Source organism: Pongo pygmaeus, chromosome 14 (genome assembly GCF_028885625.2).
Source record: "Pongo pygmaeus isolate AG05252 chromosome 14, NHGRI_mPonPyg2-v2.0_pri, whole genome shotgun sequence".
Taxonomy (NCBI): domain Eukaryota; kingdom Metazoa; phylum Chordata; class Mammalia; order Primates; family Hominidae; genus Pongo; species Pongo pygmaeus.
The window spans coordinates 34,807,332-34,831,381 of NC_072387.2; the positions used below are offsets into that span (position 1 = coordinate 34,807,332).

Here is a 24,050-nt window from a genome sequence, read left to right on the forward strand (position 1 = left end):
GTGTGGTGTGTGTGTGTATACACATGTATTAATGATAAGCAAAAATAGTCTATTAGCTCATGTAGCTAGGGGAGGGGATGTTCCTTCATTACATTATCCATTTATGGCTATAATGAAGCTACCTAAGACAATTGTAAATGATAGCAATTTGTAAAAGAGTTGATAGTCACATTTCTTTCCTCTCTGTGGAACCAATTTAGCATTGTGGTTGAGGATGTTTTCTGGAATCTGACTGCCTGGGTTTGAAGTTGAGGCTTGCTTTCTAGCCATGTTACTTTGAATTCTTTAAGTCTCTGTTTTCTCATATAAAATGGGAATAATAATATATTGTTGTGAGGTCATTATTACTAAAAAAATTGCCATTTTAAGGACAATCAGGATTCTGGGAAGATGGCAGAGTAGGAAGCACCAGGAACTTTCTCTCTAAAACCAGTTACACTGGCAGAATCTGTCCTGTGTAACATATATTTTGGAACGCTGGAGTCTGTTGAAGGCTTGTAAGTTCCAGGGGAGGATTTGGAAGTAAGTTGCAGTTAGTTTCAGTCAATTTCACTCTTAGCACATTAGTTCCTCCAGATATTGGGAATCTGTGCTCTGATCACTGATTGTTACTTCTGATCAAAGAGGTATAGGCAGCCAGGCACGTTGGCTCATGCCTGCAATCCCAGCACTTTGGGAGGCCAGGGCTAGAGGGTCAGTTGAGTTCAGGAGTTCTAGATCAGCCTGGGCAACACGGCGAAAGCCTGTCTCTACAGAAAATGTGGAAACTTAGCTGGGCATGGTTGCACATACCTGTAGTCCCAGCTACTTGGGAGACTGAGGTGGGAGGATCACCTGAGCCCAGGAGGTCAAGGCTGCAGTGAGCCGTGATTGCACCGCTGCACTCCACCCTGAGTGACAGAGTGAGACCCTGTCTCAACAACAACAGTAGAAAGAGAGATATAGGCAAGGAGATGGGTAGTTATCATTGTTCCTCCTCCCATTGTTGCAAACCCCTTTCCCTCCATCTAGAGTCACTTCTGGCAGATTTTAAAAGCTGCCACCTCTATCCTTTTTTAGAAAAGGGCATTCAAGTCTAGGATATTCAAAAACAACTGCATATATGGGAAGTATTAGTGACTGCTCCTGCCCAGGGGAAGGTAAAGGCTCAGAAAAGACCTGAAAAGACTAAGTTTACACCTCAGGCTCATCCTTGGTACAAAGACAGTCTCTAGCAAAAACCTACACACAGACATGCAATAACAAAAAGTGGCAAACCCCAGGGAAGAAGAAGAATCTGATTTCTAGAGTTACTACATTATTAGATCCAAATGTCCAGTTTTCAGCAAAAATCACAAGACATACAAAGAAACAGGAAAATGTGGCCCATTCAAAAAATAAATAAATTAACACATATTCCTTGAAAAAGACCTGATGGCACGTCAACTAGATAAAGACTTTTAAACAATAGCTATCTTAAACATGCTTAAAAAATTAAAGGAAGATGTGGAGAAAGTAAAAACAAGCCAAAAACAACAAAAAAGATCTAGAAACAAAATGGAAATGTCAATTAAGAGATAGAAAACCTAAAACCCTAAAGGACAATGGAAATGGTATCAAGTATGAGGAACAGAAAGAGAAAGGGTTGAAGAAAAGTGAACAAGGTTTAAGCGGCCTGTGTGACTCCATCAAGAGGACCAACATATGCATTGTGGGAGTTCCAGAAGGAGAAGAAGCAGAGAGAGCATATTTGAAGAACTGATGCCTGAAATCTTCCCAAATTAAATCAAGAGACAAAGAAGGAGATTATATATTAGTACAAAATTCACAACAACAAGAAGATAAAACAATGATAAACATTTATGTACCTAATGACAGACCATCAAAATGCATGAAAGGAAAAAACTGATAGGGAGAGACAGACAGTTCTGTGATAATGAAGTTGGAGACTTATACCCCCTCTCACTGATGGATAGAAGATAAGTAAGGAAACAGAGGACTTAATAAACTAACTAGATCTAACAGATACATTTAAGAATATTCTACCCAACAAAAGTGTACACATTCTTCTCAAGTACACATGGGACATTTTCCAGGATAGGCAATATGTTAGACCACAGATTGAGTCTCAATAGATTTTTAAAGATAGATATCATACAAAGTGTATTCTCCAGCCACAATAGGGTAAAGTTAGAAATGAAAGACAAAAGTAAAACTGGACAATTCACAAAATTGTGGAAATTAAACAACACACTCTTTAAACTTCTATTGGTTCAAAGAAGAAATTACAGGATAAATTAGAAAATACCTAGAGACAAATGAAAATGAAAACATAACATACCAAAACTTATGGGACACAGCAAAAGCAGTAGTAAGGGGGAAGTTTATAGCTATAAACACCTACCTTAAAAAACAAGAAAGATCTTAAACCAACAACCTAAGGAGCTAGAAAAAGAAGAACAAACTAAACCCAAAGCTGGCAAAAGGAAGGAAATAAAAGAGTAGGGGGCAGAGATACACAAAATAGAATAAAATATATAGCGAAAATAATAAACCCAAGAGTTTGGTTCTTTGAAAAGATAATAAAATTGGCAAACCTTTAGCTAGGTGGACTAAGAAAAAAAAAGCAGACTTAAGTTGATAACATTAGAAAAGAAAGTAGGGATATTACTACTGATTCTACAGAAACAAAAAGTAGTACTTTTATTTATAAGAGTACTATGAACATAGTTGTATGCCAATAAATCAGATAACCTAGATGAACTGGACCAATTCCTACAAACAAAACCTACAAAGATTAAATCATGAAGAAATAGAAAATCTGACTAGACATACAACTGAGGAGATTGAATCAGTAATCAAAAAGCTCTTGATTTAAAAAAAAAAGACCAGGACCTGATGGCTTTGCTGGTTAATTCTACCAAACAATTTAAGAACTGATACCACTCCCTCTAAAACTTTTCAAAAAAATTGAAGTGGAGGAAACACTTCCTAACTCATTCTGTATGAGGCCAGCGTTACCCCGGTACCAAAGCCAGACAAACACTATAAGAAAAACTACAGACCAATATCTCTTGTGATCTTTGTGCAAAAATTATTCAGAAAATACTAGCACCCCAAATTCAATAGCGTATTAATGGGATTATATTCCATGACCAAGTTATTTTATTTATTTACCATGTTTATTATTACCTTTTATTCCTGAAATGCAAGCGTGATTCAACATGTGAAAATAAATTGTTGTAATATACCACATTAACAGAATGAAGAGAAAAAGACATGTTCATCTCAATTGACGCAGAAAAAATCCTGACAAAATTCATCACCTTTTCATCATAAAAACAAAGATGGAAACAAATTATAAATGAGAGGAAACTACCTCAACATGATATGAGCTATACCTGAAAAACTCACAGTCAACATTATACTCAATGGTGAAAGACTGAGCACTTTTCCTCTAGTACCAGGAGCAAGGCAAGGATGCCAGCTTTTACCACTTCTGTGCATTATAGTACTGGAAGGTCTAGTCAGAGCAATTAAGCAAGTAAAATATTTAAAAAGCAGATTATATAATCTTATATATAGAAAACCTTAAAGATTACACACACACAAACAAGTAATAAATGAATTGAGCAAAGTAGCAGGATAAAAGTGAGTATACAAAAATCAGTTGCATTTCCGTACACTAACAGAAAACAGTGTGAAAAGATTATGAAGAAATTCTATTTATAATAGCATCAAAAAGAATAAAACAGGCTGGGTGTGGTGGCTAATGCCTGTAATCCCAGCACTTTGGAAGGCCGAGGTGGGTGGATCACCTGAGATCTGGAATTCGAGACCAGCCTGGCCAACATAGTGAAACCCTGTCTCTACTAAAAATACAAAAAATCAGCTGGGCGTGGTGGCAGGCGCCTGTAATTCCAGCTACTCAGGAGGCTGAGGCAGGAGAATTGCTTGAACTTGGGAGGCAGAGATTGCAGTGAGCCGAGATCATGCCATTGCACTCCAGCCTGGGCAACAAAAGCGAAACTCCACTTAAAAAAAATAAAAATAAAAATAAATAAATAAATAAATAAAATAAAATACTTAGGAATTAACCAAGAGGTAAAAGTCTTGTTCAGTGAAAACTGTAACACATTACTGAAAGAAACTGAAGACATAAATCGATGGAAACATATCCTATGTTCATGAATTGGAAGATTTAATTTGGTTAAAATGTCAACAGGACCCAAAGTGATTGCAGATTCAGTGCAACAACTATCAAAATCCAAATGGCTTTTTTTTTTTTTTTTTGCATAAAAAGAAAAAACGCATCCTGAAATTCATATAGAATGTCTGGGGACTCCACATATTCACAACAGTCTTGAAAAAGGAGAACAAAACTATAGGACTCACACTTCCCAATTTCAAAATTTATTACAAAGCTACAGTAATCAAAATAATATGGTACTGGCATAAAGTCGGAAATGTAGACCAATGGAGTAGAATAGAGAGCCTAGAAATGAACTCTTGGATATATGGTCAAATGATTTTTTTATAAGGATGCTAAGGCCATTTAATGGGGAAAGGACAGCCCTTTCAACAAATGGTACTGATAAAAAGAGTGAAGTTGGGCCCTACCTAACACCATATACAAAAATTACCTTAAAATGGGTTAAAGATGTAGATGTGAAACCTAAGACAATAAAACTCTAGCCAGGTGTAGTGGCTCATGCTTGTAATCCCAGCACTTTGGGAGGCTGAGGAGGGAGGATTGCTTGAGCCCAGGTGTTTGAAACCAGCCTGGGCAAGGTGGTGAGACCTTGTCTCTACAAAAAAAATTAAAAAAAAAAAGGCTCTGTGTGGTAGTATACACCTGTAGTCCCAGCTACTCAGGAGGCTGGGTCGGGAGGATCACTTGAGCACAGGAATTCAGTGCAGCAGTGAGCTATGATTGTGCCATTGCCTTCCAGCCTGGGCAACAAAGCAAGACCCCATCTCTTAAAAATAAAAATTAAAAAAAAAAATGAAACTCTTAGAAGATAACATAGGGCAAAAGTTTTGATTTCTTGGATATGGCACAGGCAATAAAAGAAAAACATAGACAAATTCAACTTCATGAAAATTTTAAGTTTTCTTGGATCAAAAGACAGTATCAACACAGTAAAAAGGCAACTAACAGAATGGGAGAAAATATTTCCAAATCACATATCTGATAAGGGATTAATAACCAGAATAAATAGAGAGCTCCTGGAACTCAACAACTAGAAAACAACTTGATTCAAAAATTGGCAAAGGACTTGAATAAACATTCCTCCAAAGAAGATATACAAATGGCTAAGAAGTACATACAAAGGTACTCAACACCACTACCTGTTAGGAAAATACAAATCGAAACTACAGTGAGGTACACCTCACACTCATTAGAATGGCTACTATAAAAAACAAAAGCAAAATGACAGTTGTTGGCAAGAATGTGGAGAAATTGGAACTCTTGTGCACTGTTGGTGGCGATGTTAAATAATACAGCCACTGTGGAAACAGCACAGCAGTGTCTTAAAAATAAAATTACTGTATTATTCAGCGATTCCACTTCCAGGTATATACCCAAAAGAATTCAAAGGAGGCCTTCAAAGAGGGATATAAATCCCTGTTTGCATATATCATTGCAAACATATAAATACTGCATGATAATAGTAGTATTATTCACAATAGCTAAAACATGGAAGCATCCTAAGTGCCCATTGAAGGATGAATTGATGAGCAAATGTGTAAGGAACATTAGTAAGCCTTAAAAAGGCAGGAAATTCTGACGTATGATACAAGCTGGATGAATCAGGACATTTTGCCTAAATGAAATAAGCCAGTCACAAAAAGAAAAATACTGTATATTTCCACTTACATGAAGTACTTAGAGTAATTAAGATCATAGAGACAGAAAGTGGAATGATAGTTGCTAGGACCTAGGGGCATGGGGAAGGGGGAGTTAGTGTGTAGTGGTTATGGTTTCTTTACACAAGGTGAAAAGTGTTCTGGAGATGGATGGTGGTGATGGTTGTACACATGATAAAGGTATTTAATACCTTTGAACTGTACACTTAAAAATGGTTAAGAAGGTAAATTTTATGTTAATCATATTTTACCACAATTAAAAAATGGAAAAAAAGTGACAATGTGTGTAATAAGCTATGTAAACTATATAACTATGATATTTTTTCTTTATGAAACTCCTGTAAAATTGTTCTCATGGCCTTATAAGTTAAAAACAGTACTGTGGGCAGTCAGTGAGCTAAGTATAATAAGAAATTATCTCATCTTCCTCTTTTCTCTTTCTCTTCTATATATACATGTATATCTTTATGTAGCTTTTTATCTGTCTATATGCAGATATGTAAATGTATATATTATATATGTGTTCACATTTATGCTATTTATTTTTATATATTTACATGTGCATACATATATGTATAGAAAGACCATATATAAATACCCTATTATACATACTTAGAGACATGTGAAATAGATATTTTATGTAAATAATTGCAGAGCACATGTGATGCTGACTTCAACATGTATCTTAAATGCCTAGTATCTTGACATACAGAAAATTCGGGATAAATGTTATCATCATCTTATAGAAATCGTATTCCTGGTCTTCCTGCCAGGAAGTCCCACTGATTGAATATTTGCTTGCAGAGAAATGGGCCTTTTGGTGTTCTGGAAAGTTAGAGGCAATGGTGTTTTTCCAACTATTGGGAAATGACATGGTTTCCTCCCCTCAAATAACACTGAATTTGGTTCAAGAATTAGGAGAACTTAGGGCTTATAAATTTATTAGAGTAATTTTTTTTAAAGAATGGTGTGAAATTCTCAAATAGGAAAGGTTAATATTAACATTGCTACAAGACTTAAGTTTGATGACCCTAAATGACCCTGCCTTGTGAGATTCGCTGGCTGCTGATGCTCCCATTCATTCACCCCCATCCACTGTGACATATACTGATGTTTTCTCACTCTGTGTGGTTATTTCACTTTTGGTAGGATGTTACATATTTACCTAATTACAGTGAGACCTTAATCCACTTCTATCTTATGTGTAATTGGGGATGGGGTGGTGAGTGGGAGGAGACAGGGAGAAAGGGGCAGGTTTCTTCTTGCCAGTTTTTAATTCATGAGAAACACTCTACCTGTATCTGGGACTACTATTAGGCAGCCAAGGTGAGTTTATCACTTCCTGTTTACACTCGTGCTAATTTGTATATTGAAAATAGCAAAATTTATAGTTTTGATATTTATCTGACTCAAGTTACTGACAGTCAGTTCTTTAGTAGTCTTCTTCCCTCCAATCTTGATCCCTTCCCATGTGTACTGCTTGTTGCATGATTTTTCTGAAAGTCTGATCAGGTCTTGTTAATTTTATTGTGTTTAACACTGTCAAATATCTATGTAATTCAACTGAAATTTTGTCAATTTTATATATCTTTGGTATTTGCCAAATTTGGCTCTTCTCTCACTATAATTTTTTTTCTGCAGAATTTTAGGAATCCCTAATTTTGTATTTAGATAGTGGTAGTTCCGTTTAACTGGATGGTTGATTCTTGTTTGTTTTTTGGGCAATAGGTACACAGAATCGAGTTGAAAATACTGCTCGATACATGGCATATTATCATTGTCAGTCTGTACAAGGCCCTACTTTGTTCTTCATTTTTCATTCCTTCATCTCTGTCTTAGTCTGTTTGGGCTACATCCACATAGAGTGGGTGGCTTAAACAGCACACATTTAACTTCTCCCAGTTCTGGAAGTTGTAAAATCCAAGATCAAGATTCCTGGTGAGGGCTATCTTCCTGGCTTCCTTTCTTCCTGGCTGTCTTCTCATTGTGTCCTCACATGTTGGAGAGAGAGAGAGAGAGGGAGAACAAGCAAGCTCTCTGGTTTCTCTTCTTATAATGGCATTGATCTCATCTTGAAGACCCCACCTTCATGAACTCATCTAAACTTAATTACCTCCCCAAGGCCCATATCCAAATACCATCACATTGTGGGTTAGTGCTTCATCATAATGAAATTTGGGGGGAGACAGTTCAGTCCAGAGCACTGTCGTCTTCTCCCATTATATTAGGCCCTCATTCTCATTTGTTCAGTGTATGTTCTTCCAGCCCACTTTCCAACCCAGATATCTTTATTTCCATGCTTGTGTCCATGAAAATATAGTTTTGAGTGTGGCTTTAAATTTTTATATAAAGAATTCTGTAGTGTAAATCTCATTCCTTTAAATAAAATTTTTCTACTCACATATGTGCACATTCAGTTAGTGACTTTTGACCATGTATTCTCTTTAAATGTGTCTTTAAGTGCATATACCACAGGTTACCTATTTCCCGTGCTTGTCTCTGCAAAGATGGTACTTTTTACAGCTATATGAAACCTTTCCTGTGGTGTATAATCAGCAGAGGCATTGGCTGTCATAGGAAATACACGTGCTGTGCTTAATCACTATGGCAGACTGGTCCCTAACATGTTTGTACCAGTTTGTACTCTTAGTAGCAAGGCCTGTGGAATGGTAACCATTCCTCCATATCCTTACCAATGTAAATGAGAACCATTAAGTAATGTTAAATATTAGTGTTAAAGGATCCTGGAAATAATTGATAGAGTGCAAGAGTGAGAAGGTATATTAATTTCTTTAAATAGAAAAGTTTGTGGTCAGATATTTTTGTTTATAAACTCAGGCATTTGTTTATAACCTCAAACATTGTGTTGCTAATGGTGCAATAAAGACTCTCCATGTGAGAGGCAGAGTTGTAATGATTTTAGATCTCATCTTATTTTTTCAACAACTAGCATTCATAAAATATTTACAATTAGTATTGTTGATGGGGTAGAAAGTAACTTTCATTTGGTGGCTATGTTACTAAAAAGATAGAAATGTTAGAAAGTCGATTAAGGAGACAAAGACATTTTTAGGATGTCTTATTAGCACATCACTCTTGAGTACTTATTTATAGTAACACTTGGAGTATAACATGAACACTTCAGAAATGTTCAGGTGCATTCACATGCCTGAATGTAATAGTACTTTTAAGAAAAATATGTTTCAGGCCAAGTAGAAATAAATTAGGCAGATCTATGAAATAGCAGGAAATACTAACCATTTGAGTGCAAAAGTATTCATGTACATTAATTTCTGTTTTTAGGGTTGCCCATATCTTCTAGCCTGAGTGTTAAGGAGAAAAGAATGATTATAAATGATCAATGTCAAAATATGATTCTTGAAGATCCAATAAGTTTAATTTTTTTTTTCTTAATAGAGTTGTTATTAAGGCAAATGACTTTGGGAAGATAATTTAAGAAAGACTGATTGGTAAGTAATTTAATGGAAAACCTCTACATTCTAGTTCTGATAATGTACTGTAATTTTGTAACTGAAACAGACAGGAAAAGACCAAGTGTTTCTTTCAGCCTCCAAGACAAATATTTTTTTAAGCTCTGCTGTTTCTCCAAACAAGGTAAAGATGAATTTGAAGTATAAACCTGGCTTGAATTTCATGAGATAATGCAGAGGAGAGGTATTCATTGCTAGGTTTACAAGAAGCCTTGCAACTTCTTGGAGCTTGGCATCTGGAGCTGCCAGGAAACTTGAAAGTAATTCCTGTTGAATCTGTCTTGTTCAGTGCCGTATCTCAGAGATTATAACAGTGCCAAGCACAGGAACTTCCCCCAAATTGCCAGGAAATTCCCACAAATCTAGAATTAATAGTTCTAATAATCTTTTGAATAAACTTACATCATTAACTAAAAAGTTACCTAGTATATTTCATTTGTCAGAATGATCAAAAAAGCAGTATGTGTTAATATGGCAAGGGACCTTAAAATGTAGCATGACTAGCTAGAATGTGCTCTTTCAGGTTTTACTTCATTTAAAAGAAAGTGTTGTTTAATTTGCTCTGATGCATTGTAATCTTGTGTAAGACTATTGGGCATGATAAATGATAAATGCCACCAGGAGTGCACCTGTAGCCAAAACTTATTAGCCTGCTCTAGCAAGGGAGAGCTCACGCCAGATGAAGTGTGAGGTATCTCGGTAAGAAAAGAGCAAGTTCTTTATAGGGATTTGGCTTGGGCTGAATGATTCTAAGGAAAGACTAGGGGAAGTAGAACAGATCTGGATTGGATATTGTCATGAAGTGAGGTCAGTTTGGGAATTAGGTGCTTCATTATTCCGTTTGGGAGGAGTGAAGCAGGGCTGGGTTCTCTTGGTACTGGCCATGCTACCAATCTGTTAGGGAAATAATAATATGATTATCAGTGGGGTTCATTTCACTTTCTCATTCCCTCCTTTTGGCCAGATTCAGGGTATTCAGATGATTGTTCAATGAAATACAGATCTTTACCATTGTTAGGAGATAGGAGATTATTAAGACAACCTCATCTGTTGTTGGACTGAAGTCAGTTCTTTATGTATACCTTTTGTTATTGTTTTAAGGTTAGCTGTTGAGTCATCTGAATGAAAAATGGCTGTACACATTTAAGGTTCTGGAGGTCACATTTGAGTAATTTAACACTGACAAATGCTGAGAGATTATTAACAGAGTTTGTATTCTACTTCTAACCCAAGAGTCATGGTCCCTAAATATGGTTTTGGTGTTGACAGAAATTTTCCTAAGTATGACATCATAGGGGTATCTGTCCTGTTTACTATTTTTAGTTTACTATTTAAAGAGTTGCTTAGTAGTTAAATGTAATTGCCCAGGAACTAGAGTAAGCTGAGTTGCACCCAAAAGAAAGTGGCTACAATCTCAACCATTGGTTTGATTGCATATTTTAGTTAAATCATGAGCAAATTGTAGCCTGACAATAGACTCATACACACAGTGACTAGGGATGCACAAAGCAATATTATGGGTAAGGTCTTATAGGTATCGTTGTTGGAGTTAACAAGTGCCTGTTAACAATTCAGAAATTTAAACCAAAGGAAAGACAATAGCTTGGACACAAAATAAGAGCATACAAATTAAAGCATGATAATTTATGGTTCTGGCCATCTAGATCTTTGTTCCATGGGTCCTGAGTAGAAGCTGTCTCTTTCGTTCCTCTTGATCCGGAAGTCTTGGGTAGAAGCTATATCTGTCTCTAAGATCATCTTCTTCTGGAAGATTCTTAAGAATCTTTAGTTTGAGGTCTCTGGCTGGGACAGACCTTCAGTAATTTGAGGATCTGTTGCAATGCTATAATTCAGAGCCAAGGTGTTTTACTGCTGCATTAGTTGTTAGCAGAATCTGGCAAAGTCATTGGAGTGTGTTCAAGTGCAGTCTTTGCCTAATGATGCTTCAAAAATAGCCAGACACCTAATCTACGACCATGTACAGCTGATAGTTGTTTCCATCAATGATAAGATTCAGCAGCCCTGGAAAGTTATTATCTTAACTAGAATTAATAGAATGGAAAAGACTGGATCATCTATTGGCATACAATACACAGATTCAGTCAGTAATTATGCAGGTGTAATTATGAATAGTAATTATGAATAGTGAGGAATTTGACAAATCTACATGGCCCTTTAGTTTCTGTCATCAAGTGTACCTTGATTGTCCATGATTAATAAGGATATTGAAATCTAGAAACAAAAATCAATTTGAAGTAGTTATTGTACCAGTTTTTGTATATGAGCATGAGTTTGCCTTTTTTCAATTTAAAGTACATAACCATTGAAGATATATTCATTAATATTTTATTTGCATATAATTGATTTAGGGAGGCCAAATTTCTGTTGTGATTTACCAAATAAATTAATTTAGCAATAAGAATTTTTATAATTTTGAATTAAATAACATTGTAGGAATGTTGACCAAATCTAAGTATTTCTATTATCCTTCCTTTTTTAAGGTAAAGGAGCAAATCTTTGTGTTACCTCCTGGCCATTCCAGAAAATTTAAAGATGTTTTAAGCGTAAAATACGTTTTATTAGCTTTGTTATTCTGAATTTGGGACCTAAGTCTAGAAGAGTTTTAAATGATACAGTTGTTAACCTGAGTCATGATATCCAAGGTAAGAAATAGTTCTAGGCAGTTTTTGAAAATAAAGCAAGAACAGCCAGGTGCGGTGGCTCATGCCTGTAATCCTGGAACTTTGGGAGGCCGAGGCAGGTGGATCACCTGAGGTCAGGAGTTCGAGACCAGCCTGGACAACATGGTTAAACCCTGTCTCTACTACAAATACAAAAATTAGCTGGGTGTGGTGGTGGGTGCCTGTAGTCCCACCTACTCGGGAGGCGGAGGCAGGAGAATCGCTTGAACCCGGGAGGTGGAGGTTACAGTGAGCTGAGATTGTGCCACTGCACTCCAGCCTGGGTGACAGAGCCAGACTTTGTCTCAAACAAAAATAAAAAGAAAGAAAATAATGCAAGAACAATAATTGTTAGGACCTTTAATTGTTTTAAATAATGAAATTTTATTAAAAATGATTTAAAATATGGCTAAGGCCCAAGAAAATATATTTAAGAGCCATCTTTTTTTTTTTTAACTTTTGCTTTCTTTCCCTAGTTGGAAATACTGTGGTCATTAAAAATACCAAAGATACCACACCAAAGCAACTTAGGCTGTTCATTTAACATCTCTAAAGCATTCGGGCCAAACTGGTTATTATCTTGCACAGCCCCTAAGATTTTATGTCATAGTCCAGCGTTCTCACTGACTTTTCCCCGTTAATAATCATCATACCTCAGCATGCAATGGCAGTTGTTTATGATCTTACACATTATCACATATTTAAAATAATTAAATCTTAGACCTACACATTAGCCTTTAGGTAATTCACAGTTCTTACTATATAACTAAACACAGTGATTATGATTATTTCAGCTGTTTTGTTTTCCTTAAAGCATGTCTTTTTCCATGAAAAGAGTAGTGTACTGCTTTACAATCTGGTGCAAGCTCCTTGATCTGGTTGACTATTCCAGAATATTTTCCTATCTTTGCAACTGAAAATTTAATTCTCCATAACAGACTACTATACAGAGCTTAAACCCTAAACCACATCTGTTGATAATGTAATCCGTATATAATGATTTTATACAATGCAGGCTAGTCTAGAACTTCTAGCTTGCAAAACTCACTTTGAGAGGACCAAAGGTTTCCTGATTACTGATCCCTTTCTAAGTGATTTGTTACCCATCCCCACTGGAAGCTTGTAAAATGTAAAATGTACTGTTTGTCTCCACTTTTCTGAAATATGTAGATATTGTATCTTGGGATAGGCCCATTTTCATTTATTTGTGATGAGAATTTGGTAGACCCTTCCAGTTTTGGAAATGATGTCTTTCAATTTGGAAGTTTGCTTGAATTACTTGAACTGCTCCTCCAATTTTCCTGTTTTTCTTTTGCCCCTCTCTCACTTTGTCTCTTACTATTCTGTTCTAGGATATCTCCTCCACTTTGTCTTCCATTCAGCCATTTCTACTTCTAGCAGTATCTTATAGTCTCAATTCTCTGCCATTGCCTGATTTTGCTATGTAAGTCTAATTGGTTCTTGGCTTTCTTCACTGTCAACTTCTGATTTTGTTTTCTTGGATCCTCTTAATCAGCTACTTTTTGTCCATTTGCTTTCTAGTTTCCACATTTTTATGCTATCTTCAGTCTCAATTTTTATCCTTATTGTCCTTATGTCTTTTAAAAATTCCCTTTACCATAGTTTAAGTAGAGTTTTAGTAAGCAGTGTAGTTTGATTTGTGTGCTCCATATTCTCTTTTACCAAAACACTGCTCAGTTTTTTAACCAACCCTTTGCGGCCATTTTATATTTTCATCTTACTCCTCCCATCTCTTAAAGGTGAATTTTCATCATGGTCCCATCCTCTTATTTTTGGTTTTCTCACACAACACATTTTCCCTCAGCTTTATTTTTTTAATATAATATTATCTTCTTAACTTGTTTTGGACACTGTACATACCTCTTTTGAGACAGGTGGTATAAAATATTCCCCATCTTAACTTGCCTATTTCTGGGTTGTTTTGTTTTGTTTTGTTTTTTGAGACAGAATTTTGCACTTGTCGCCCAGGCTGGAGTGCAGTGGCAGGATCTTGGCTCACTGCAACTTCCGCCTCCTGGGTTCAAGCAATTCTCCTGCCTCAGCCTCCCAAGTAGCTGGGATTACAGGCGCCCACCACCATGCCTGGCTAATTTTTTGTATTTTTAGTACAGATGGGGTTTTGCCACGTTGGGCAGGCTGGTCTCAAACTCCTGACCTCAGGTGATCTGCCCGCCTCGGCCTCCCGAAGTGCTGGGATTAGAAGCCTGAGTCACTGCACCTGGCTGCCTATTTCTAAAATCTCGTCTGTCCTCAGGGCTGTCACTGGTAGCCGTTTATTTTGTGGCATGTTTAGTGATATTAAACTACATGCTGCTAGTCTTTACGATTCTCTGAGCATGGCAGACCCTTTCCATGCTTCTGTAGTTTTGTATATACTGTTTCCACTTCCTGGGGTGTCTCATGTAACTACTGATTTATTTCCCCAGGGCCTCCCTCTCTTCCTGACAAACTTCTTAAGGCTTTTTGTGTGTGTACGGCCCAAATTTATGAGTTACATGAGAACATTTGTTACATGTATATAATACATAGTGATCAAATCAGGGAATTCTGTATGTCTATCATCCACCTACAGTACTTTTTTGTTAACTGTAGTCATCCCACTCTGCTGTCAAATGTTGAATGTATTCCATTTATTTATTTTTTATACGAGACAGAGTCTCTGTCGCCTAGGCTGGAGTGCAGTGGCACAATCTCAGCTTACTGCAACCTCCGTCTCCTGGGTTCAAGTGATCCTCCTGCTTCGGCCTCCCTAGTAGCTGGGACTACAGCTGTGCACCACCATGCCTGACTAATTTTGTGTTTTTAGTGGAGGCGGGGTTTCACCATGTTGGCCAGGCTGGCCTCAAACTCCTGACCTCAAGTGATCTGCCCGCCTTTCCCTCCCCAAGTGCTGGGATTACAGGCGTGAGTTACCACGCCCAGCTGAATTTAGTCCTTTTGTCTTACTGTATGTTTATACCCTTTAACTACTTTTCATTCACCCTTTTACCTCCCACTTACCTTCCCAGTCTCTGTTATCTATTTTTTCCACTCTTCCTTCACGTGTTCAAAATTTTTTTTTTTTAGCTCCCACAGGTTAAGTGAGAATGTGCAATATTTGTCTTTTCGCATCTGGCTTATTTCGCTTAAGCTATTTCCACCATGTTGACCTCCAGTTTCGTCCATGTTGCTGCAAATGACATGATTTCCTTCTTTGTGTGTGTGTGGTTGAATAGTATTCTATAGTGTATATATACCACATTTTCTTTATCCATTCATCTGTTGATGGGCACTTAGGTTTATGTCTATCTTTGCTATTGTGAATAGTGCTGCCATAAGTATGTGAGTGCAGGTATCATTTTGATATATTCGTTTCTTTTTGTTTTAGTGGATACCCAGTAGTGGGATTGCTGGATTGAATGGTATTTCGATTTTTAGCTTTTTGAGGAATTGCCATGCTGTTTTCTATAGTGGCTGTACTTGTTTACATTCCCAGCCACCATGTGTAAGAGGAGTTCCCTTTTCTCTGTGTCCACACCAACATCCATTATCTTTTGTCTTTTTAATGAATGCCATCCTCACTGGGGTAAGATAGTATCTCATTGTGGTTTTGATTTGCATTTCTCTGATGATTAGTGATATTGAGCATTTTTTTCATATACCTGTTGGCTCTTTGTATGTCTTCTTTTGAAACATATCTGTTCATGTCCTTTGCCCACTTTTTAATGGGATTATTTGGTTTTCTCCTGTTGGGTTGTTTGAGTTCCTTTTATATTCTGGATATTAGTCCCCTCAGATGAATAGTTTGCAAATATTTTCTTCCATTCAACAGGTTGTCTCTTCACTATGTTATTTCTTTTGCTGTGCAGAAGCTTTTTTGTGTAATAAAGTCTCATTGTCTGTTTTTGGTTTTATTGCCTGTGCTTTTGAGGTCTTAGTCATAAATTCTTTACCTAGATCTTCTGCATGTGGCTATCTAGTTTTCCCAGCATCATTTATTAAAGAGGGTGTCCTTTTCCCTGATACAAGTTTTTGTCAGCTCTGTCAAAGATAAGTTGGCTGTAAATACGTAGCTTTATTGCTGAGTTCTTCATTCTGCTCCGTTGGGTTACTTATCTGTTTTTCTACCAATACCATGCTGTTTTGGTTATAGCCTTGTAATGTGTTTTGAAGTCAGGTAATGTGATGCCTTCAGCTATGTTCTTTTTGTTCAGGATTGCTTTTGACTATTGGGGCTGTTTTTTGGTTCCATACAAATTTTAGGATTATTTTTTCTGACTCCCTGAAGAATGACATTGGTATTTTGATTGGGATTGTATTGAATCTGTAGATTGCTTTGGGTGGTATGGTCATTTTAACAATATTGATTCTTCTGATCCATGGGCCTGGGATGTTTTTCCTTTTGTTTATGTCATCTTTAATTTCTTTTAACAGTGTTTTGTAGTCCTTCTCGTACAGATTTCCATCTCTCTAGTTAGATTTACTCCTGGGTATTTTAATTTTGTTCTAGCTTTTTAAGTGAGATTGACTTCTTGATTTCTTTCTTGGTTGCATCATTTTTGATATATAGAAACAATACTGACTTTTATACGTTGATTTTGTAACCTGCAACTTTACTGAATTTATTTGCCAAATCTAAGAGTTGTTTTTGGTGGAGTCTTTAGTTTTTTTTTAATACAAGATCATTTGGGAAGCTGAGGTGGGCGGATCACTTGAGGTCAGGAGTTTGAGACCAGCCTGACCAACAAGTGAAACCCTGTCTCTACTAAAAATACAAAAATTAGCCAGGCATGGTGGTGCATGCCTGTAATCACAGCTACTCGGAAGGCTGAGGCAGGTCAATCACTTGAACCCAGGAGGCGGAGGCTGCAGTGAGCTGAGATCATGCCACTGCACTCCAGCCTGGGCAACAGAGCAAGACTCCATATAATATATATATAAAATCATATCATCAGCAAAGAGAGACAGTTTGACTAACTCCTTTTGAATTTTGAGGCCTCTTATTTCTTTCTCCTGTCTGATCGCTCTACCTAGGACTTCCAGTGCTGTGTTGAATAAGAGTGGTGAAAGTGAGCATCCTTGTCTTTTTCCAGTTCTTGAAGGAAAGATTTTCAACTTTTCCTCATTCATATGTTAGCTGTGGGTTTGTCATATATGACCTGTATTATTTTGAGCTATATTCCTTCTATGCCTAGTTTGTTAAGTATTTTTATCAAATTTCTTAAGTCTTCAGAATCTAGTTTAAGTAGACTTTCTGAAGCCTTCTCTTATCCAGCTTCAAACCTTGAACATACATTGTGTTGTCTCCTCTTTCTCTAGTGCTTAGAACACTATTCAGGTTGAGCACCTCTCATCCAAAAGTCAGAAATCCAAAATGCTACACAGTCTGAAACTTTTTGAGCACTGGCCTGATGCCACAAGTGGAAAATTCCACATCTGATTTCATGTGACAGGTCGTAGTCAAATTCAGGTGCATAACACACCGTTGATTCTGCGTCCTCAAGGGAGAAAAGGCATTCTGGTGATGCTACTGTGCTGCTTAGGACTACCCTGAACACATTTTTTCACAATATTCATTATATGCCTTCTTTTTTTTTTTTTTTGAGACTGAGTCTTGCTCTCATCCCCCAGGCTGGAGTGCAGTGGTGCGATCCTGGCTCACTGCAACCTCTACCTCCTGGGTTCAAGCGATTCTTCTACCTCAGCTTCCTGAGTAGCTGGGATTGCAGGTGTCCGCTACCATGCCTGGCTAACTTTCGTATTTTTAGTACAGACGGGGTTGCACTGTGTTGTCCAGGCTGGCCTTGAACTCCAGACCTCAGGTGATCTGCCTGCCTTGGCCTCCCAAAGTGCCGGGATTACAGGTGTGAGCCACCACACCCGGCCGATATGCCATATTTTTTTACTATTAAGTACTTAAGTGTAAGAAAATAATTAGTTATTAGTAGCGTATAAATTCAGAGTCATGAATGATGGTGATGCCAAACAACCACAAATGGTTCACAGGAGTGGCAGAGATAGTGACACTTTTGCTTTTTGATGGTTCGTTGTACACAGACTTTGTTTTATGCACATAATTATTTTAAATATTATATAAAATTACCTTCAGGCAATGTGTATTTGGTGTATATGAAACATAAAATGAATCCTGTGTCTAAATTGGATCTCATCCCCAAGATATCTCATTATATGTGGGCAAATATTCCAGAGTCTCCTGAAAAATCAGAATTTCAAAACACCTCTCATCCCATGCATTTCAGATAAGGGATACTCAGTCTGTATTGTAACCATTCATTTAATTTGACTACTTCCCTTGGATCATTACTGACACTAGTGAACAAATCTTTTTCATCTCCTTCGTATCTTTTACTAAAAAAATGTGTGGACGGAGAGATAAATTTGCCATGTAAACCACATAGCACTATTATATTATGTTGTAATTATATTAGGTGATTTTCAAGAGGAGGTTGCCTTTTTTATAATCAAATATCATTTATAATTTATTTGGTATTATTTTTCTCCATTGCACATTTCTTTCTAATAATCTACTTTTATAAAATAAAAGACATATAATTACTTGGACTAGGGGAGAAGACTGATTGAATATTAGAATTTTTTTTAGTTCACAGAGAAGAAATTGTCATAAACAGTAGATATAATAGAATGTGTTATACCCTTGGGTTGACCATCTGGTTAAATCAATAACCCTGCCCATGAAAGTGTCTAATAGACTATTCTGATTCCAATTTTGTTTTATTTTTATGTCCTTAACTTCTTCTTTCTTTCAGAAACCATTCAGACAGTGAACATTAAGTACAGATCCTCTTAATGTGTTTTTCATATAATGAGTACCCATGGTGCTTTACTAGATATATGCTGTAAAACTGATTGTTATAAAACAAATTTTTTTCCAGAAAAATAATGTTGTAATTGTGATTTCTTTTCCCAAGTAAGGATTTGGTATAAAATATGTTGTAAAAACAAAGATAAATCAACGTTACATTTTAGTAATAATTTAAAATAATGAAGTATTAAATTGACTTAAATTAATTGATTTTATAAAGGCTTATTAATTTGCTCACTTGAACTATCTCGCCACCGAAGTCTCCAATGCTATCACCTCTGCCCTTCCTTTTAGTATATGACCTCATTGCCACTTTCAGAAAAAAAATGAACATATCAAAATTGGAACTCCCCCAGCTTTTTGCCTCTGCACCAACTTCTTTCCATCTGTGTTTGTTCTTTTATCTGTCGTTTCTTCCTATTACGATGGAATAGATGTTTCTCCTTCAAGCCAGAGAGCAAAGACCCTGAAAGCTTGTTCTCTGGATTTTTTTCTCCTCTCCTATGTTGTTAGCTCTTTTTCTCTGGGTCCTTTCTGTCAGTGCTTATCATACTCAAGTCTCTTCCACCTTAAGAAATAATAACTCTTTAACCTTGTATATTACTCCAGCACCTGCCTTATTTTTCGCCTTCAAAGAATTGCTTACATATGTTGTCTTAGTTTACGTATGTCTCATTCACCCCTCAGCCTTCTGCAATATAGACCCTGCCACCACATCACTGCAACTATTTTTGCCTACTCCACTATCCATTGTTGACTTAATCATTGCTAAATTCAGTAGATACTTTTCAACTCTTACCTTACTAGACCTCTCTGCAGATTTTTATACTATTTGCTATTCTGCCCTTTTTGAAAATCTTTTTCTTGACAGTCCTTCTCTTTGCTCTCATTGAACCTACTCTTGCGGCATCGATCACTGTGTCATGCTGATTCTGGTAAGTCTGTATCTTCAGCTTGCTCTTGAGCTTTAGTGTTTATTCTGCTTGCCAGCAGCTATGCCCACTTAGATGTCTCACTGGTCCCCAAAACTCAGCCTACACAGAAAGGAGCTATCACCTACCTGTTCCCTCAAAGCTTTTCCTCTACCTGGTTTTTAATTTCAGTGAATAATGCTGTCATTACTTTGTTGCCTGTGCCAGAAATCATTGTCTTTAACTTCTTCTTCCTTACCCACAATAGTCAATCATGAAGGACCCTACTTCTTATCTGTCTGTTCTCTATAGTAACCACCATTCTGCAATAGCCATCATCATCTCTCACTGAATAATTTTAATACTAATTACTTGTAACTGTTCTCTCTGCCTCCTGTCCTTATTTACTCCCACTAAGCATTCACAAGGCAGCCAAAGATACATTTTCCAGATAAAATATAATTGATATTCTCTTGCTTAATAACAACAACAACAACAACAAACCTTTAAAGGAGCCCTTCTTGTTGTTCTTGGCATGAAAAGACTTTTGTGTTGTGGTTCTTAATTTTATCCCCAGCCTCATCTCTAGTTGTATACAGTATCCAGTCTCCCTCAAATGCTTTTTCTCTTGCCTAATGTGACTGCATCTCTCTTAACTGATACACATACACACACACACACACACACACACACACAATCAAGTGATCAGAGTGTGATCCTGGAACCCCTGGGTGTCTACGAGATCCTTTCAGAGGGTCTGTAAGGTCAACACTATTTTTGTAATAATACTATGATATTATTTGCTTTTTCATTCTCATTCTAATGAGTGCCTAGTGGATTTCTTTCAGAGATGATCCAACATGTGATGATGCTATTCTGTTGCTCTGGTGGCTAGTGGGTATAAACTTCTGCAGTTTTAAAAGTTCCCATTTTAAAATTTGTATAGGGTATAATATTGATAGATATAATAAACCAAAGCTTGTCAGGGTCCACAGTAATTTTCAAGAGAATAAAGGGGTTCTGGGACCAAAAGGTTTGAGAACAGCCATTTAGGCCTAGATGGCATTTTCTCTGAGGAGTCTTTTTTTTTTTTTTGAGGCAGAGTCTCGCTCTGTCACCCAGGCTGGAGTGCAGTGGCATGATCTCGGCTCACTGCAAGCTCCACCTCCTTGGTTCATGCCATTCTCCTGCCTCAGCCCCCCGAGTAGCTGGGACTACAGGCACCCGCCACCACACCCGGCTAATTTTTTTGCATTTTTAGTAGAGACAGGGTTTTGCCATGTTAGCCAGGATGGTCTCGATCTCCTGACCTCGTGATCCGCCTGCCTTGGCCTCCCAAAGTGCTGGGATTACAGGATTGAGCCACCGCGCCCAGCCTCTGAGGAGTCTTTGCTTGGGTCCTCTGCCAAGTCCCCTTTGAGTAACCTTTTCTGTTGCACTTGCCATGTCATAGCACTTATCATATTGTATTATGGTGCGTTACTTATCTTTTTAAGCCAATAGACAGAGAAAACTCTCTAAAAGAAGGAACTTGTTGTATCCTCAGTACCTAGCACAGTTCTGGGTACGTAGTAAGTGTTCAGTAAACACATGTTTCGTGAATGTCTTTGGAGATGACCTAAATTGTTTATTATCAAATTATGATTACTATAACATGTTTTAAATTATAACCGTTTTGTGCCTTAGGGACACATTGATTTCTTAACTTTTCTGACCCACTAATATCTGAATAGGTTTTAGAAAGCAGGTTTTATTTTATATGTGTGTGTTATGTTCATATATTAGAGCAGAAGGAATCTGTTACTGGAAGTCAGAAGCTCTATATCTCAATCTGTGTCTTCCACAAGTAACTGTGGAGCCATGGAAAAATCTTTTTATTCCTTTGAAGCTAACTTCCCTCATCAAATAATGGGACTGAACTAGGTTGTCTAAAAAATTTTTCCTTGTACGACATTGTATGATTATATTGAATGATGTCAAATGTGTATTAAACATGTGATTTATATTTATTTATATTTTACTTTATAAAAATGCACATAAATATAGATTTATCTATATATTAAAATAACTTTGTTTTTACAGGAAGGATGATAAAGACTATGCTTTAAAACAAATAGAAGGAACTGGGATCTCTATGTCGGCATGTAGAGAAATAGCAGTAAGTGAAGTTCTTTTTATCATCATTATTATCAACTGACTTATGAGTACCAACTATATAAGACTCTGTATTGTATTTGTCATATTAACTGAAAGTTAGTGAATATTTTTTATATCAACTATATGTAGAAAAATATTATTTATTAAGGAGAAGTAAAGGGGGCATGTAGTTCTGTCTATATAAACTCTTTATTTGGGGTAAAGTAAATTTCAGTTATTTATATAAATACGTGTTTTCCCAATACCTGTCACTAATAGTAGAGGGTCCAGTTATTTCATTGAGAGCAGTAAAAGTGGCATGCTAGTCCATAGAAAATTAATATTTTTATTTTAATAGAATGAGACTAATGTCATTAGTTATGTCAAATTAAAATGAGGTTGTATTATTTGATTTTCATTGCTTGTATCTGTTCATCTGAATATGTAAACATTTATGCCCTTTTATTTTGGAAGCATAGTTTTCCATATTGTGATTAGAATCTCATTTTGATTCCAAAGGGAAGTAGTCTTTGGGTTAATGCATTAATAGTTATCCATACATTTAAACTGAGCATTACTTTTTGAGATTTTTCTTCAGTTTTTACTATTATAAAACTGTGGGTCCAAATGTGTCTTTTCTGGCTTTACACAGAATATTCTAGGATATATATTATAATCTTTGCTTTTGTTCCTCTCAGCCCTTCTATTATATTTACCCATAATAGTCTATTATGACCTGGAAATGTTAAACAATTTTGCAAGTTTACTAGATTCTATACCAATGAGTCCTCAACTCAAGTAGATAAAAATAATTTACACTATGTTGAGAAAAAAGACTCATAAATCTGAGACTAGCATGTCAAGCACTGTGATAGAAGTATATGGGAATGGAGAAGGGTGTACATCTAAACTAAAGTAGAAAATCAAGGAAAGTTCCAGGTTTGGGAACGAATGTAAGAATTACCTTCATGAGGGAAGAATAGGGGTGAGATGGAGGATATTGTTAACCAAAGGTAGATCATGCTGAAAGATATAGTTCATTTAATTGATACTTTTTTAATACTTTTCAATCTTGAGACCAGGTATCTGTATGTTAACTGTCAGTTATTCAACATCTATTCTGTATATACTTGTCAGTTTTAAAGAGTTAAAAGCCATTGAACTATGGTCAGTGGTGTTAGGAGTCAGGATGCTGATTACCCTTGGAGGGATACAGAGCTTCAGGGTGCTAGTAATGTTCTCTGATCTTGCTCTGGGTCTAGTTACACGGGTTATATATGTGAAAATTCATTGAGCTGTGTACTTATTGTTCACATGCTTTTCTCTTGTTTATTAGTCTTTAACAAAATGTTTTTTATTAGAAAAAACAAAACTCAGTTCAGAAACAGCTATTATCTTTGCATATATCATGATAACTATAAATGCGCTTAAATATAGAAAGAAGTATGAAAGCCAACTTTTAATGTACTTGATCATGGCTCTTCAATCTAAGATGAACAGAAATGTTTAATTTTTATGAAGTCTTACTAATTTTTCCTCTTATGGCTATTTTCTGTATGTGGCTGAAGAAATCTGTACCCACTAATTGTGAAAATATTTCCCAATATTTTCTTCTAAATGCTTTATAATTTTTTAATTTCTAGTTTGTGATATACTCAATTAATTTTTGTTTGTGGTATGATATAGAGTTTGAATTCCCCCTCCCATGTGAATGTACAGTTGTAGCATAATTTTTGGAAAACATCCTTTGCCACAGAATTCCTTTGGCACCTTTGCAAAAAAAGAAAGTATACATTTGGACTGTATTTCATTCCATTGTTCTCTCTGTGTAGCCGTATACCAATAGATTACTCTACCTTTCTTACTAGACTTGAAGCCAGATGGTGTAAGGCCACCAGCTTTATTCTTTGTCAGAATTGTTTGGGGTATTTTAGGTTCTTTAGCATTATCATACAAATTTTTACATCAGCTAATTAGTTTTTTTCTTTAAAAGCTTGTTGAGATTATAATTTGGATCAATTCAAAGAATAATAGCATTGAGACTTTCAAGCCAGCGGAAAGATACACTTTCCATTTTATTTATTTATTTATTTATTTATTTATTTATATAATTACTTAAAAAAATATATATATATAT

General features: G+C 36.3%; 1 protein-coding gene across 9 annotated transcripts in view; it reads left to right on the plus strand.

Moving 5' to 3' along the window:
- The window catches only part of CDK8 (cyclin dependent kinase 8), a 166,909-nt gene that overhangs the window by 61,478 nt on the left and 81,381 nt on the right, over window positions 1-24,050 (plus strand). For 7 of the 9 annotated variants that reach the window (XM_054446361.2, XM_054446362.2, XM_063650714.1 and 4 more), the window contains exon 2: window positions 21,860-21,935. The exons of 1 other annotated variant lie outside the window; for it this stretch is intronic. In XM_054446361.2, the coding sequence (XP_054302336.1) occupies window positions 21,860-21,935 (76 nt within the window). Of the gene's footprint in view, window positions 1-9,267; window positions 9,321-21,859; window positions 21,936-24,050 lie in introns of all 9 variants that reach the window. One more of the 9 variants, XM_063650716.1, reaches the window with a different exon arrangement.